At 41.3% G+C, this 14,942-nt stretch overlaps 1 protein-coding gene across 1 annotated transcript in view; it reads left to right on the top strand.

The window, feature by feature from the left end:
* The first annotated feature begins 9,045 nt into the window (after positions 1 to 9,045).
* clmpb (CXADR like membrane protein b) overlaps positions 9,046 to 14,942 on the top strand; it is a 71,846-nt gene continuing 65,949 nt past the window's right edge. Inside the window, exon 1 of the mRNA XM_019864978.1 lies at positions 9,046 to 9,436. Coding sequence (XP_019720537.1) covers positions 9,406 to 9,436 — 31 coding nt within the window. The 5' untranslated portion in view covers positions 9,046 to 9,405. The remainder of the gene's footprint in view (positions 9,437 to 14,942) is intronic.

Genomic DNA, 14,942 nt, shown 5'->3' with positions numbered 1-14,942 from the left:
CACAAGAAAGCACACCCAAATTGCTGGTACACAAGTAGATGGCACAACAGAAACCAAGATGAGAACATTGGGCATTGACAAAGAAGTTGAGTTAAATAGATGTATGCTTTTTTTGTTTCCATTATTGGTATTTGTACCTTTTGCTATAATTGCGTAGTGTTCAGATAAAAGTCCATGTAAAGTGTGTTATTCATTGGCACAATTTGATTTCATCTGTCCATAGGTGTGAATGTAATTGGCTTTGACCAATAGGAAGACAGTGCCCTCCTACTTGTGAGGAGAGACCGGACGTGGCGCACACAATCACAATGTGGTGTAGGGTATTTAAAAAGTGACTTGAACAAAGGGGGGAAAATAGACATAGCATTTCCACTCGTGCTATGATGGCGAGCTGCAAAGCTAGTAGCTGATCAACAAAAGTGGTGTCATGTGGTGGTGCAATTTTGGGTTCTTTTGAGTGTCTCTTTGTTCTTGCCATTTCACTGAATTTCTACAACAGTGTCTCGTAGGCGATTTTAAGTTGTCTTGGCGCGTCGTAGCCAGTGCAGTGAGATATATTCAACGATTGGTCATGAAGCGTCTGGGAGGCGTCACAACAATGACAAAAGTCCATGGCACAGTTTGCACCTGCCCCGCTTTCTCATTGAGGAAATAAATTCTCCAGGTTACCATTTGCGGAAATATGGTGTGAATTCTGTCGATATAGATTATTTCAAAATTTGCCTCCAATCAAAATCCAAATCGACATGCTGTCAATCATGTCAGAACTTTTGTTCATCTTGCCGCATCGTGCGACATGTCGACATGACGATTGATTTTTGGGCATTGACCAATAGGAAGACAGTGCCCTCCTACTTGTGAGGAGAGACCGAACGTGGCGTACACAATCACAATGTGGTGTACGGTATTTAAAAAGTGACTTGAACAAAGGGGGAAAATAGACATAGCATTTCCACTCGTGCTATGATGGCCCGCTGCAAAGCTAGTAGCTGATCAGCAAAAGTGGTGTCATGTGCTGGTGCAATTTTGGATCCTTTTGAGTGTCTCTTTGTTCTTGCCATTTCACTGAATTTCTACGTGACACGTTTTATTCTGTTTTATGCTCCAGTTTCGCCTGGCACAGTTTGCACCTGCCCCGCTTTCTCATTGAGAAAATAAATTCTCCAGGTTACTATTTGTGGAAATATGATGTGCAATCTGTTGATGTAGATTATTTCAAAATTTGCCTCCAATCAGAATTCAAATTGACATCCTGTCAATTTCTTTGAATGATGAATAGATCAATCTTTGCAAAATGTGCATCGTTCCAGCACCATCCACTTGACATACAATATGATGTTATCGCTCTGTCGACATAGGAGACCGGTTCATCAACTAAAGAGCATTGCCAGAAATAACGGATGGAATGAACTCTAAAACCAAACACCTTCAGAAACATATTGTCTGTCCACCCTGTCTTCTGTGTCAATCAACCTGTCTTTGTTTTCCCAACAAGCAGGATCACAAACTTCCCACCCCTTGTTGAGAAACCTGAAGAGGCCTTCGCTTTACGTTTTGAATCAGAGACAAATCATCGACTTTTCTTGGTTCTGTGTGCGTAAAATCCCCTTACCCTGCTAAGCAGCTGGAGCCACGGGAATAATCACACAGATCCAAGCTTGACAAGCTTCTAACATGTCGGGCATACCAATCAGCGCATTGTGCTGTGATAAATCAGCAGCTAAGATTAACACTAGTGACCCATATAAGATAACTAATCACAAAGAGTTATGGGTGTTTGGCTTCCAGGAACTTCAGGATGAACCTAAAGTGCACTACAACCTGTAATAGCTGATAATTAATTACATAATTAACAGCTATCATTTTACCTTCGCCAAATTTTTCAACGCGCCGTTATGCCGCACACCTTGCAAAATTTACTCCATTCTTGTTCCCAAATTGCCAGATGGGGAGGGCGGAAACTCTGTGCTCCGGAACGCCCACATCACGGTCCTGAAAATGCGAGACTACACTGGCACGAAAATGAAGTGTTTGCCTGTTTTCATGCCGAGCCCACGGGTGCCTGTCTATCAAAATAGGCCTCCAATTAACTCCACTCAGGATGCAGAAAGATGTCGGAGCTAAAAGAGGATATTATATGATTACTATTATTATTATTATTATTATTGTTATTATTTCATTTTCGAAGTATTCTCGTATTTACATTCAAGTGGTTTACATGTTAAGAATTCCATTTCATATAAATGCCCCCCTCCCAAATAAAAGAAAGGCCATGTACAAAGTCCATGTTAGTTTTTGTTTTTGTTTTTTAATTAGAAGAGTCACTATAGTTGTCTGATTTACTCCATTAAAAAAAAAAGGCGTACGTAAAGGTGAGGTGCTACTGTATCAGAATGAGTTGTTGGAATTAGTAGGGTTGGAATGTTTCCTTTACTAATCCAATCTATTCGTCTTTTCCTGTGTCTCAACATTTAATTAACCTTTATCAGGTCTGACAGCTTAGTCACTGACTTGCCTAGAACAGAGTTGTGCTTCTCTTTCATTTATATGGGAATGACATTGCATTAAAATGTCGAGAGCAGAGAAATTTATCTTGCCTGGCTGGGAGCTCAGCATCCCTTAGACCTCTGATCCTGGGCTTGCCCCTGACTGGAACATTGGATAATTGGACTCATTGGATTAGATAGATTTCATGATTTATCCATGGACAAAAGTTCGGTTTCTATTTTGTGCGATGAGCTTATTGTATGAATGTCTTATCTTGTGTGCTATTTTTCAATTTCCTGTATCCGCTATTGTTGCTGAAATGATGCAGATTTCGGCACTGTGGGGCCAATAAAAGTTATCGTATCGTATCAAATCTTGTCTTATTTTATCGAATCCAATCTGTCATGGTAAATTTCAGAGAGCTGAATGTAGCTTACTTTTGGTGGGTAGCGCAAGTGGTGGGGACCAGAGACAAACCACAAGAAAGCACACCCAAATTGCTGGTACACAAGTAGATGGCACAACAGAAACCAAGATGAGAACATTGGGCATTGACAAAGAAGTTGAGTTAAATAGATGTATGCTTTTTTTGTTTCCATTATTGGTATTTGTACCTTTTGCTATAATTGCGTAGTGTTCAGATAAAAGTCCATGTAAAGTGTGTTATTCATTGGCACAATTTGATTTCATCTGTCCATAGGTGTGAATGTAATTGTGAATAGTTGTTGGGCTCGATATACTCTATGATTGGTCATTAGTCCTCAGTCCAGTCCAGGGTCTACCATGCCTCTCACCCAAAGTCGGCTCTAGCTCGTCTGTGACCCTGAAAAGGATCCAGAAATTGATGGTTGGATGGTGTCGGTCTTGTTCATTTCAGTACTTGGATGTCTTCATGTCGACCAGGCAATCACATTTCGTTAAAAATCCATGTAACTTTTATTTCAAAAGCTGCAGATTCACGACGATACAACATTGTCCAACTCCTGCTGGTATTGAATGCATTCTAATGCGTTGGAAATTGCATTCCAACATGATTGATCTGTTTATCCTGGACGGAGCTCAGGCACAATTTAACATGATCACCTTTCCCAAAGACAGTCATGCAATTTAAGATAGACAATGATCAGTCATATGGAATATCCTGGTGGGTTTGGTTTACTCAACCATTTGCTCTCACTTGCGTTGAGGAATTCATTCACTTGCTGAACTGCTCGATCATCCCATCTCAGCTCATCATTGGCCAACTCACCGCCGACACATCCCCAACTCATTTACCAGAAAAACAATGCGCTGCTGGTTTCTTGAATGCAATTCAGTCAGGCCTCATCTCTCATCAGAGCACGTTAACATGTTTCTAAAGCCTCATCCCTCCCTACCTCGTGTTCCCGAAGAAACATTCATGAATAAATTGAGGAGGAACATCCACTTTTGAACTTGCTGGGCTTTGCAGTACAAGAGGGCGAGTGCTGCGCTCACTGGATCATGTGGAACAGGACATGACAGGAAGTTGTCTAAAATGGGGAAAAAGCTCCTTTTCTTTCTTCAAGAACAGCAAAAATGATCGTCAAGAAATGTTTTTCGTCTTACATGCAATTTTGTCAATGCGTCAGTTGAAAGCAATGCTGCGCATGGCAATATTTCATTGTGATCATACCTTCAGTGGCACAATTGAAAAAAGTGCAACATTTCTACCATTAAACATGCTGACCCTGGATTGTTTTAACCAATTGTGATAGGCCAGACATTACACTTTTCTCAGCCCGAGCATCATTAATTATGTGGGCAATTGCGGTGCAGACAAACGGTAAGCAAAGCTGCAGTTTTAGCACACACACAAGCTCCTGATCATATTGTGACAATGTTTTTTGGCTCAGTTGTCAAAGTGGTGCTGGGGGGGGGGTTACGTTTGGCAGTCGTGAACTACTGCTTTCACTTGGGAAAATGGCGGGTGGGTGGTTTATGGTCAAATTAGCCAGTGATGGCTTTGATATAATACGAAAAGCTGCAATGAGTTTTTTGGGGTCTAAAATGAGCAGGAGATAAAATTTGTACCCTCGGAAATGCGCCACTTACTTGATGATGTGCTGAAGTTGTCGAATGGTGGGGGCAGTGGGTGTCGGTGATGTATGTGTCCATGCATTTCATTGTTTTCCACATTCTGTGCTCTGCTTCCACCAGTAGAAGCAGCAACACAGACCGCCAAGCGAGACAGAAGAGAAAACGGCCAAACACCAGCCTTTGCTTCGGGATGAGAGACATCTGTCCCTAAAATGAGCCGACGGATGGATGGATGGATTTTTATACATTTGACACAGCTACGATTTGGCCACTGCCAATATCTTTTTGTTAAGGTTTTGGTGCAGAACACAGGCCACAGCTTTATTTGCTTCATGTGCAAATGTTGTGTTTGTAACTGCATTTTGAGATCTTAAAAAAATATTTTAAAAAAGGTATCTCTTTCTTAAATTAGGTGATTACATTAGAATATCCTTTGAGCACACTTTGGTATCATGCGATATAATTAGGTCATTTAGATTCTAGAACAATTCATTTGCACCTCAATGTGACAACCCACGCTTGCTTCTTAATAAAAATATTCATACAGTATTATTTCATTAAGGCCCATTGTGGTCTGTGTGACAGTGTATCAATCTGCCATCTTCCAAGAGAGAGGAAAATAAGAACCTTGACCAGAATTAATTTGTCATTTTGGCTTGATGAGCATCTGACACTGTGAATCTCTTTTGGTGGTAGGAGAGGAGGAAGCTTCTTCACTAGCCGATTAAAAAAAAACAAAAAAAACATCCAATTTGAATCTATGTAAGCCAAGTGGTCAACGCTGCATCAAGATGCTCGCCATAAATCTCTCGTGGGGGGGGCCGCCCTCTCTCACATCAAATTATAAGGGATCCGTGAGCCATGAAACACGAACGGTGACACATCATGCTGGCGCCTAAAAATAGCGAAGGCCCGAACAAAACATTTTTCTTCCACATTCACGTTGCTCCTCAAGAATCCTTTTAACTATCCATTTCTCATTCCCTGAGGCCATTGAAACGAGGTGGCTGAGGCTAGGCATCCTAATGTGCTTTGCGTGTCGTTTGGAGGGCGGATCAACAAATCGGTAACACTGGATGAAGTGCTTGTGCTCTTCTCAGCCCACACGTCTGAAGTGCGTCTTGTTGCTGCAATCACAATTGTAAATCCACGTAAACGCCACAAAGCAGGAATGGGTTTTCACTGGGTGTTCTGATTTCCTCCACCCATTCCTTTGACCGAATGGAGTCAGCTGTGCTTCTCACAGTCGAAAATAAGACACACTCGAGTTGCCTCCACCTGCTTCATCCAAAACATGTTAATAAACCCGATTGGCCTTGAAGCCCAAGTTAGCACGAGGAATCACACAGAATACAACTATTGGCAATGTGCTTTCAACAAAAATGAAACAGAACACTCAAGTGGAACCCAAAAGTTCTGAGGCTTTTTTTTTTTTTTTTTAATCAAATAACATCATGTGAAAGTTTTGCCTACCTTAGGGCAGTTTGATTCCATCTTACAAGCGAGGAGGAAAATGATGCTGAAGAAAATTGTCTTAACTGTAGCCAGTGAACTTTAGTCATGATGTGAGGTTGCGGATTCAAATTCAAATCGAAACCAATCTCGGTCAAATCCAGGTGACACCCTGTTTTAACAATGCATCCGTGTTACATCCGAGACTAAATAGCACTGAAGCTATCAGAAGATTTGTCCCGGCTGGTCCCCTGATATCACGGACCGCTATCACCGTCAGTCGATGCTCAGTCAGCACTCACCATGGCGATGACCCTTCTCACCTCAGTAACACATATATTTTTTTGGAATGCAACCATGAGGCAAACAAAGGTATGCTGGAATGCCTCATTTTTAATGTCATAAAAATGAAGATATATTTTCAGTGCAGATTGAAATACAGTAAATGGGGGATGAGCGTGTTGTGTTGGGAGAAAGAGCAGTTTTCACACCAGTGACTTTTGAGAGCCCTGCGGTATAAATATCAGCCATCTGTGTTGCCATCTGCATTGTGGTGCTATATCATACACTAAGGCCAAGCCACCAAATATAGACAGGTTGCCTCTCATGGCACCAACTGGACCGCAAGTGATATATGCAGCTCAACTACAATGATCTACAATCAACAATGGGCTGGTGTCATATTTTTGTCTCCACCTGCCATCCGTTTTCACAAAAGCGGCGTCATCTTTTAAAAGAGCAGTCATGATGCAATGTGTGTAATTCCATTGAGTAGACTTTGTCTAACCTTGTCCTATCTAACCTAATCAAGTCCAAACCTTTTCCTGATGAAATCTTGACCAAATATTTTAGACAATAAAGAAAAAAAAAGCCACTGTATAATATAACAAACACCCGTTGTTGATGGATATCAGGGGCTTATTGAGACGACCTTATACATCTTTATTTACAGACCTGTTAGTGTAAAAAAAATTAAATTAAAAAAAAAACGCAATATAACAAAGTGGCATGTTATATTTCTGAACTTTTGATCAATGTCAAGGCTCATTTTATTGGTGGTACATGAAAAGAACCAAGCGGTGGGGTACACCATTACATCATTTACACGAATTGTCAGTTCCCAGTCTTCCATGAACCTAACTTGCCTGCTTTGATAATGCAGAATACCAGAACAAAACCCATGCAAGCGCTGTGAAAAATGCAAGCTCAGCAAGAAAAGCACAAGCTGAGAATAGAGCCTAGAGCTTCAGTGTCCGCATGCATCTCTGTGCTGCTACTGAGAAAGAGAATACTTTATTTAAAAAGAAGATAGATTCACAGACCGGCAGACAGACTTGGAACTATAAGTGGCAAGGTTTTACAGTGCTGACCAGGGGGTCAAACCTGCATCTTCTGAAGTGCGAAGATTGTTGTCTATAATCATGTATGGAATATTTTATTTCTCCTCTGTATAGAGACTTATGGGACGCCCATATATTTCATGATCTTTAATGTCATTTTACTCCCTGTCATTTTGTTTGGTTGCAAAATTGTACGACCTTATAAAAGTACACATTTGGAGGTTGACTGTACTTTGCCATGAGAGTCTGCTGCTTTTCGGGAAACACTGAAAATCCAATTTTCATTTGCTTTTGTTGTTGTTTTATTTTTCGTCAGAACTTTCATAACAGCTGCAATTGCAGAAAAAAAATGTCTTAAAAGGAGCCATCCATCATCTTTTTGACATTAGTTCTCAAGTAGCGGTGTTGCTTTACTACACTTTGATACAGATTTTCTGATATGACCTTTTTAAATCCACAGAAAAAATAAACCAACGAGAAGGAAAAAACACCGTGGAGTGTGCTGTCAGTAGTCCACAGGACCGAAGACACCACTTTGCTGCATCTTATCTTCCTCTTGCACCTTGAATTATGTTGCGTATTTGTCGCTCTGTCTCCCATCAAGTGATGTCTGTGTGCATGTTGCTTTCTGTGCTTTGTGAGTGAGTGCACGCGAGACCTTGTTTCAAGCTATCTAGTTATTGGAACGGAAAGAGCGGAAGGAATGGAGGAAGGCTGGTGCTGAGGCTGACGAGCACCTCTTGAGGGGGGAGAGAAAGAGAGCGAGAGGGAAAACAGAGGAGTGAGAAGCCTTTTGTCATTTCTGTCGATTGTTGGGAAACTGTAGAGGGGGATTCATTTCTTTCAAGTCTGAGAGTAGAAAAACGTTCTCTACTTGGATGAGACCATTTTCTTTAACCAAGAGTTGATGGAGGTAGTGTTGGGTCCATAAATGTGTACTTTTTTTTTTTTTTTTTTTTTGCAGGGGAAAGGTCAGATCACATAATCCCCATCATAAAGAAAATAAAATTCAACCAGTTTTCTATCAGATGTATTCAAATGTCTTTGATCACAACTATGCGTCATTGCTGCCTGAAAACTATAAATAGCCCTGGAGAATATATATCGAGCGTTTTGAAATTAGAACATGCAGCATTTCATCTTTGATCTTCTCCGACTTACATGACTGAAAAAGTAAAAAAAAAAAAAAAAAAAAAAAACACACACACAAATAAATATGTATTCATATATGTATTAACAAGCAATTTACTATGCATATTGTCAGCTACAAAGTATAAATGCCAAAGTCATATTTCATTTTTTGAGGAATCCCCACCGAGGGTAAGCCGATTAGAAAATGGGTGGTTGGAGGTATTGTTTTTTCGTTACATTTTTCACAATGCCCCAACTTAATTGGAATTGGGGTTTGTCGATCGCAACTCTTATTATTCTCCACTGCCACAATCGGCTGAAATAATCAGCATATTGTTGAATTGCCATCTGACATTGTCAATTGGAACTGAGGGTCATTATCTGCAAATTCGCGACTAACTGCAGTTTGCATTGCAAAGCCACTACAACGAATAATATTTCAACCCGAAAAACAGTCAACCAGAAATCCATTGTTGTGCACGATGCTGTGCAAGAGAAGTTCAGACTCTAGAGGTCTCCATCCTTCAGCATCATCATCCACCTTTTCGCCCTCCTCCTCCTCCTCTCCCTCCTCCTCCTCCTCGCTGGTATTTTGTGCAGCGGAGGAGCCAAAGGAGGAGAGCCTCGTGTGAGGAGGAGACCGAGTAGACCCCGCACACGACACGTCCCACGCCACAGCCACCACGCAGAAAGCTTTCTGGTTGCGGGGAGAGAGGGAGGAACTTTGATCCGAGGCCAAGTGTTTGTCCGCGCGTGTTCCGCCACGAGAACGATGACATCGAAGGCTCACGGAGACACATGATCTCCCCGTGTCAACATTTTGGTGCTCTTTTGCTGACATTCGCTCTCGTCTCAATCGTCATTCGCGCGTGAATGAGGCGGCGTCCTCGGCGCATTGTTTCCACCTCCTTTTTTGTATGTGGGATTTCCAGCCGCGATGTCTGCAACGTTTCGCTATTTTTTTCTGGGTAAGTCGCTTCACCTTCCTTGTGTGTGTGTGTATGTGTGTGTGCGTGTGTGTGTGTGTTTTTTTTAAAAACAAAATACATGAGCAATTAACGAGACAAAGGCAACGAGGAACATTCTCCTCGTGCATGACGTGAGATGATGTCAATCATTTCTTTCTGTATCATAAGAGAGTCCTTCACAACACATCTGGCACCAGCCAAATGATGTCACCGAAAATATAAATAATTATTTTCTTTTGTCGTCGACCCTCTTCGTCCATTGCAAGTACATACATCTGTTTGAGTGATGGGAACACAATTAGTGGAGGACCTTAAAAAGTTAGCTTGACTATTCTTTTGTAAATTTGCTTTTGTTATGACATTGGATTTTTACTCGCTAAAGGTTAATTAGGCTTGCGTATTTTGGCATTCAGGCGTGCCGTTTTATGTAGTTTGACCCCCATTTTCCCCAGACAAAAAAACAAAAAATCATTTATTGAGATATGGACTGTTTTATGCCACCAACAGTTTTGGGATATACTTAATGATAATAATCACAAAAAGCATTCAACAAATTCCAGTCTCTTTGTTCATTCTCGCTGCACTGTAGCTGCATTTATTTTTTTTTAAATACCAACACTGTGTTCTTGCACTGCACATGAAGACTACTACTGATTGTAGTAATGCACCAAGAAGAAGCATATCCAGCAGGCTCCGAACTCAATTAAGGACACTTTAATTCCACTATGACTCCTCTGGCTGGGACTTAATGTAGCCCAGTGAGACAGTGTGTACAAACTGACTTCCAGTAAGATGTCTCATACCTCCTCCCGCTTCTCTTTCATCACCTGCAGTCAAATGAGAAGAAAGACCCATTTTGGGAATTGGTGTGATTTAAACCTAGAAGTATGCAGTAAGAGTGTACAAACAAGCCGGGGTTTCTTTGCTCATGCAAAAGTTTGGAATCCCCTGTGTGCTTTCTGTTAGACCACCGAAGCTCTGCAGGCTTGTTTTGTCTGGTCAGACTCCAAAACTCTTGTTGAAGTGTGGGACACTTGCAGTTTGGAGAGGAGTCAATAGACTGCAGGCTTTGTGTTTAAAATTTCATATCTTTCGTTTAGGTGTACAGAGAATGCTTTGTTCATGCTCCATGGGGATTTTTTTAATTGGTGTTGTTAATTACTTATGTACAGTATATACTGCAAATGTATTGTGCTCAGTTACTCACAATGGACGCAATCTGGGTGTGTTCCCAATCACTTTTGAGATTTGAAGAGATAAAGAGGAGCTGCAATTGAAGGGAATAGAATTGTATCTGTGGTGATGTGCTGAGGTGAGGTGTAGGTACATTTGAGCACTTTTAGATGTCAAATTCCCATTACACGATGCTCCCAAATGTCCAGTGGAGCTGGTCGCTAAGACCGCACATTAACTGCAGCAGCTGACTCTGCTGTAGTCTTTGCATACAAGCACATTTTTTGGTTTACCTCATCACGCCTGGTGTGTTTTGGCTATTGGGGGATTTTAGCTCGACTTAACAATGATCAAAGTGACTATAGTGATGATAACATAACACCGATGGCATGCTCTCATTGTGTGTGTGTGTGGGTGTGTGTGTGTGTGTATACAGTATGTGTATACTGTATATACTTTTTTTTCTCCTGCAGCACAGAGGGGCCGACCGGTATGCCATTTTTCGACTAGTCTCGTCTACAATCATTGGTTTCATTAACTCAATTGTGTCACAGTAAATCTTATTTAAAAAGATGGGCCACCCATAAGCAATGCAATTTCCATCATTCATGTGCCATTTATGACATTAGGCAATAATGGCCAAATTTAAATCACTTATTTACCACATAAAGGTAAACGATCTTTCTCAGTCAGGTGGAAAAGACTATGAACCAACATAACAGTAAGAACAAAACTGAGAATTCCCTGAGGGTGCCTGCCATCTAATGACTCTTGGTTACAACACTGTGCACTATTCTTAAATAACAATGGGCAAGAAAATAGAATGAACAAATCTAACAGTCATTTCCAAAGTCACAATTAGAGGTTCAACTATATAGTCGTAACATAACACGAGTTGTTTGGACATTTTTTTTTCATCCCTGAGAATCACAATTGGCATTTTTACCTTTTTCTTCCAAGACCATGTATCGATATCGTAATACTTTGCGTGTGATGTAACATTACATGTGATAACTATGTTTTCAAACGTTATTATAACAATATCAAATCACAATGGACAGTTTGCACAATGCATTTGGCATTCGATGCGACAATGCATCAAAACGTCTGCTGCGCGGGACACGAGGTCATTGCAAACACAAATCGAAAAACCACAAAAACAATACATCAAACAAAAGCAATTCAAATGACAAAGTCTTTCAATTATTATTATTATATATATTTTTTGAATAATTTACAAGACTTAAGACAGAATTGTCACCACAATAAACTTGTAATATTGTGAACATAAACTAAAACTGAGAACTGGTGGGGATATTACAAGTAACACTTTTTTAAGTCTTCTCAACACACCAGTTTAGTGTCATAATACGCGACAACTTTTGTCTCCTATTTTTATCTTCTTTTTTCCCAGGCAGGCCCTTCCACTCCTGAATTTTACTAGCCCAAAACGTACAGTAAAGTTTCGTCCTACTTTATGTGTATTGCATTTAATAATGTCAGCAAAAACATCGTTTTTCCTGACTGAAATGATCTATCAAACTATATAAAGGCTAGTTGTTTTTGCTGCGACTTAAAAATAAATGTTCCGCCTACCAGATTAAAAGCATTTAAAGATCAACTAAGAGGCCGTGCAAGGAGAGGAAGTTTGATTGTAAAACAATCAATTTTCCAATTTTCATAAATCAGGTCTCTTTCCTTTTCTATTTGGCTATCGCCTTGCAAGTAGCCGAATATCCTGAAGTTCATATCCGTTGCCGATGTAATTTCCACTGGTGCCATTATAGATAATCACTGCAATTAATTGCCACAGCAGGCTCCATAATTCCCATTTGTATTTTGGCTAATGAAAAATGAGAAACAAGGTCAAAGCAAGTAACTCCACCCGCTGGAAGGCTTGACTCACACAGGTAAAGTGGACCGACAATGGAGTGGCCATCTGTCCTCCAGCGATTGATTGGGAATGGGGGTATCACTCTCCAAGACATCATAACAAACTTGGCAGGAATATAATTCCCAAGAATGAGATGCGTGCGTCAATCATTTTAGGAGATCCAGAGCCTGCAAACATGAGGCTGCGGTCTGGTGGTAGAATGACTGGCCTGCGAAGCTCTTGTTTGCATGCATGACACTTGGAGAAGATGGCGGTGTCAAGGCACACAGCTTGTGTTCAATGTAGATGAGCAGAGCAGTGGCTACAAACAGCAAATTTTGTCCCCATTCTATATTTAGCATGTCTGCAGGGCCAGGCCGAGGATATCACAAATGGGAAGATGACAGAAGCCTCCTGAGCCAGAGGTTATGAAGTGACATCTTGATGTGTTTGCGTCTGAAACACACACACACACACACACACACACACACACACACACACACACACACAACCACCGACACCTGACGTTTCCCCAATACCGCAGCTAGATACCAAGCATTAGGGTTATGTTTTGATAATCGTGTTGATCATTTCGAGTCGGTCACTGCCACGCTCGTTATGTGCTGAATATGCTTCGAAAAATTGCCACGAGGTGTGGAATTTGCCAGATAGGTTTCAGGGGACTGGCACTGTAAGATTTTTAAAGAATTTATCAGTCAGGTGGCGAGTTAAATGGAAACGGAATGAACCTTCGTATCGTGTTGCAGTTGCGTAAACCCTCAAATGGCTTCCACTTTCACTTTAATTGACAGGCGCAATTAATTTGCACTTGATGATGCAGAGGCAAATCTCTCAAAACACACACACACACACACGCACACACACGATGAATGGACAATGCAAATCCCAAGCCTGCAGTGCAATAAGAGAAACAGGGCAACACAGTGATTACAAATTGCACCTACTAGTTGGGAGGCTTTAAGCCCTTTTTTTTCTCAACCGAAGGCCTTCTTAATGTTTCAGTGATGGTGGTGCTTTTAGTCCAAAGGTCTGTCATCTTTATTCTGTCGCTGCAAGCCGGCTGCCATGATTAGAATGCGTGTAAGTAGAAATGTAACTCTTGTTCAGTTAGTGTTTTTATTTGAGCGAGCTGAAAGTCGCGCCACGTTTATTTTTTGAGAGCAGCCGGAGAGACGGGATGAGAGAAGAAAGGTCACGACAGTAGCGTGAGCGTATAGTGAATTTGTCGTCTCTGCACACAGTCTTGTTTTGGACATTTTCCAACCATTTTTTTACTGGTGACACCCACCCCGCCCCCTGCCCCTCTCCCAAAGTTATTCAAGTTCCTCATTCGTGTTGGCCTTTTGTCACTCACTGTGTAAAACACAAAAAAACAGGCATGAACAGAGCTGCTTTACTGTTATGCGTCTGACTGATAAACTTGCCAGGCTTTTTCATACTTCACTCGGAAAATGACTGCCAGATTACTCTGAAACGTAAGAACGGGAAGAACTGCCTATTTCACTTCTCTGCTAATCTTTGACAGATGTTCTGGAGAGACTTGCATTCACATCAAATGAGCCGCATGTGGGGAGGCCACGCATGACGTCAACTCACTAGAATGCTCTTATGTTGTACACCAACAATTCAGGATTGCTTAAAAGCATTTAAAGATCAACTAAGAGGCCGTGCAAGGAGAGGAAGTTTGATTGTAAAACAATCAATTTTCCAATTTTCATTAATCAGGTCTCTTTCCTTTTCTATTTGGCTATCGCCTTGCAAGTAGCCGAATATCCTGAAGTTCATATCCGTTGCCGATGTAATTTCCACTGGTGCCATTATAGATAATCACTGCAATTAATTGCCACAGCAGGCTCCATAATTCCCATTTGTATTTTGGCTAATGAAAAATGAGAAACAAGGTCAAAGCAAGTAACTCCACCCGCTGGAAGGCTTGACTCACACAGGTAAAGTGGACCGACAATGGAGTGGCCATCTGTCCTCCAGCGATTGATTGGGAATGGGGGTATCACTCTCCAAGACATCATAACAAACTTGGCAGGAATATAATTCCCAAGAATGAGATGCGTGCGTCAATCATTTTAGGAGATCCAGAGCCTGCAAACATGAGGCTGCGGTCTGGTGGTAGAATGACTGGCCTGCGAAGCTCTTGTTTGCATGCATGACACTTGGAGAAGATGGCGGTGTCAAGGCACACAGCTTGTGTTCAATGTAGATGAGCAGAGCAGTGGCTACAAACAGCAAATTTTGTCCCCATTCTATATTTAGCATGTCTGCAGGGCCAGGCCGAGGATATCACAAATGGGAAGATGACAGAAGCCTCCTGAGCCAGAGGTTATGAAGTGACATCTTGATGTGTTTGCGTCTGAATCACACACACACACACACACACACACACACACACACACACACACACACACACACACACACACACCCACA

The sequence above is a fragment of the Hippocampus comes genome, unplaced genomic scaffold (genome assembly GCF_001891065.2).
Source record: "Hippocampus comes isolate QL1 unplaced genomic scaffold, H_comes_QL1_v1.1 scaffold276, whole genome shotgun sequence".
In the NCBI taxonomy this organism is placed as follows: Eukaryota; Metazoa; Chordata; class Actinopteri; order Syngnathiformes; family Syngnathidae; genus Hippocampus; species Hippocampus comes.
Note: the sequence above shows the minus strand (reverse complement) of the source record. Positions and strands in the feature narration are given on the sequence as shown.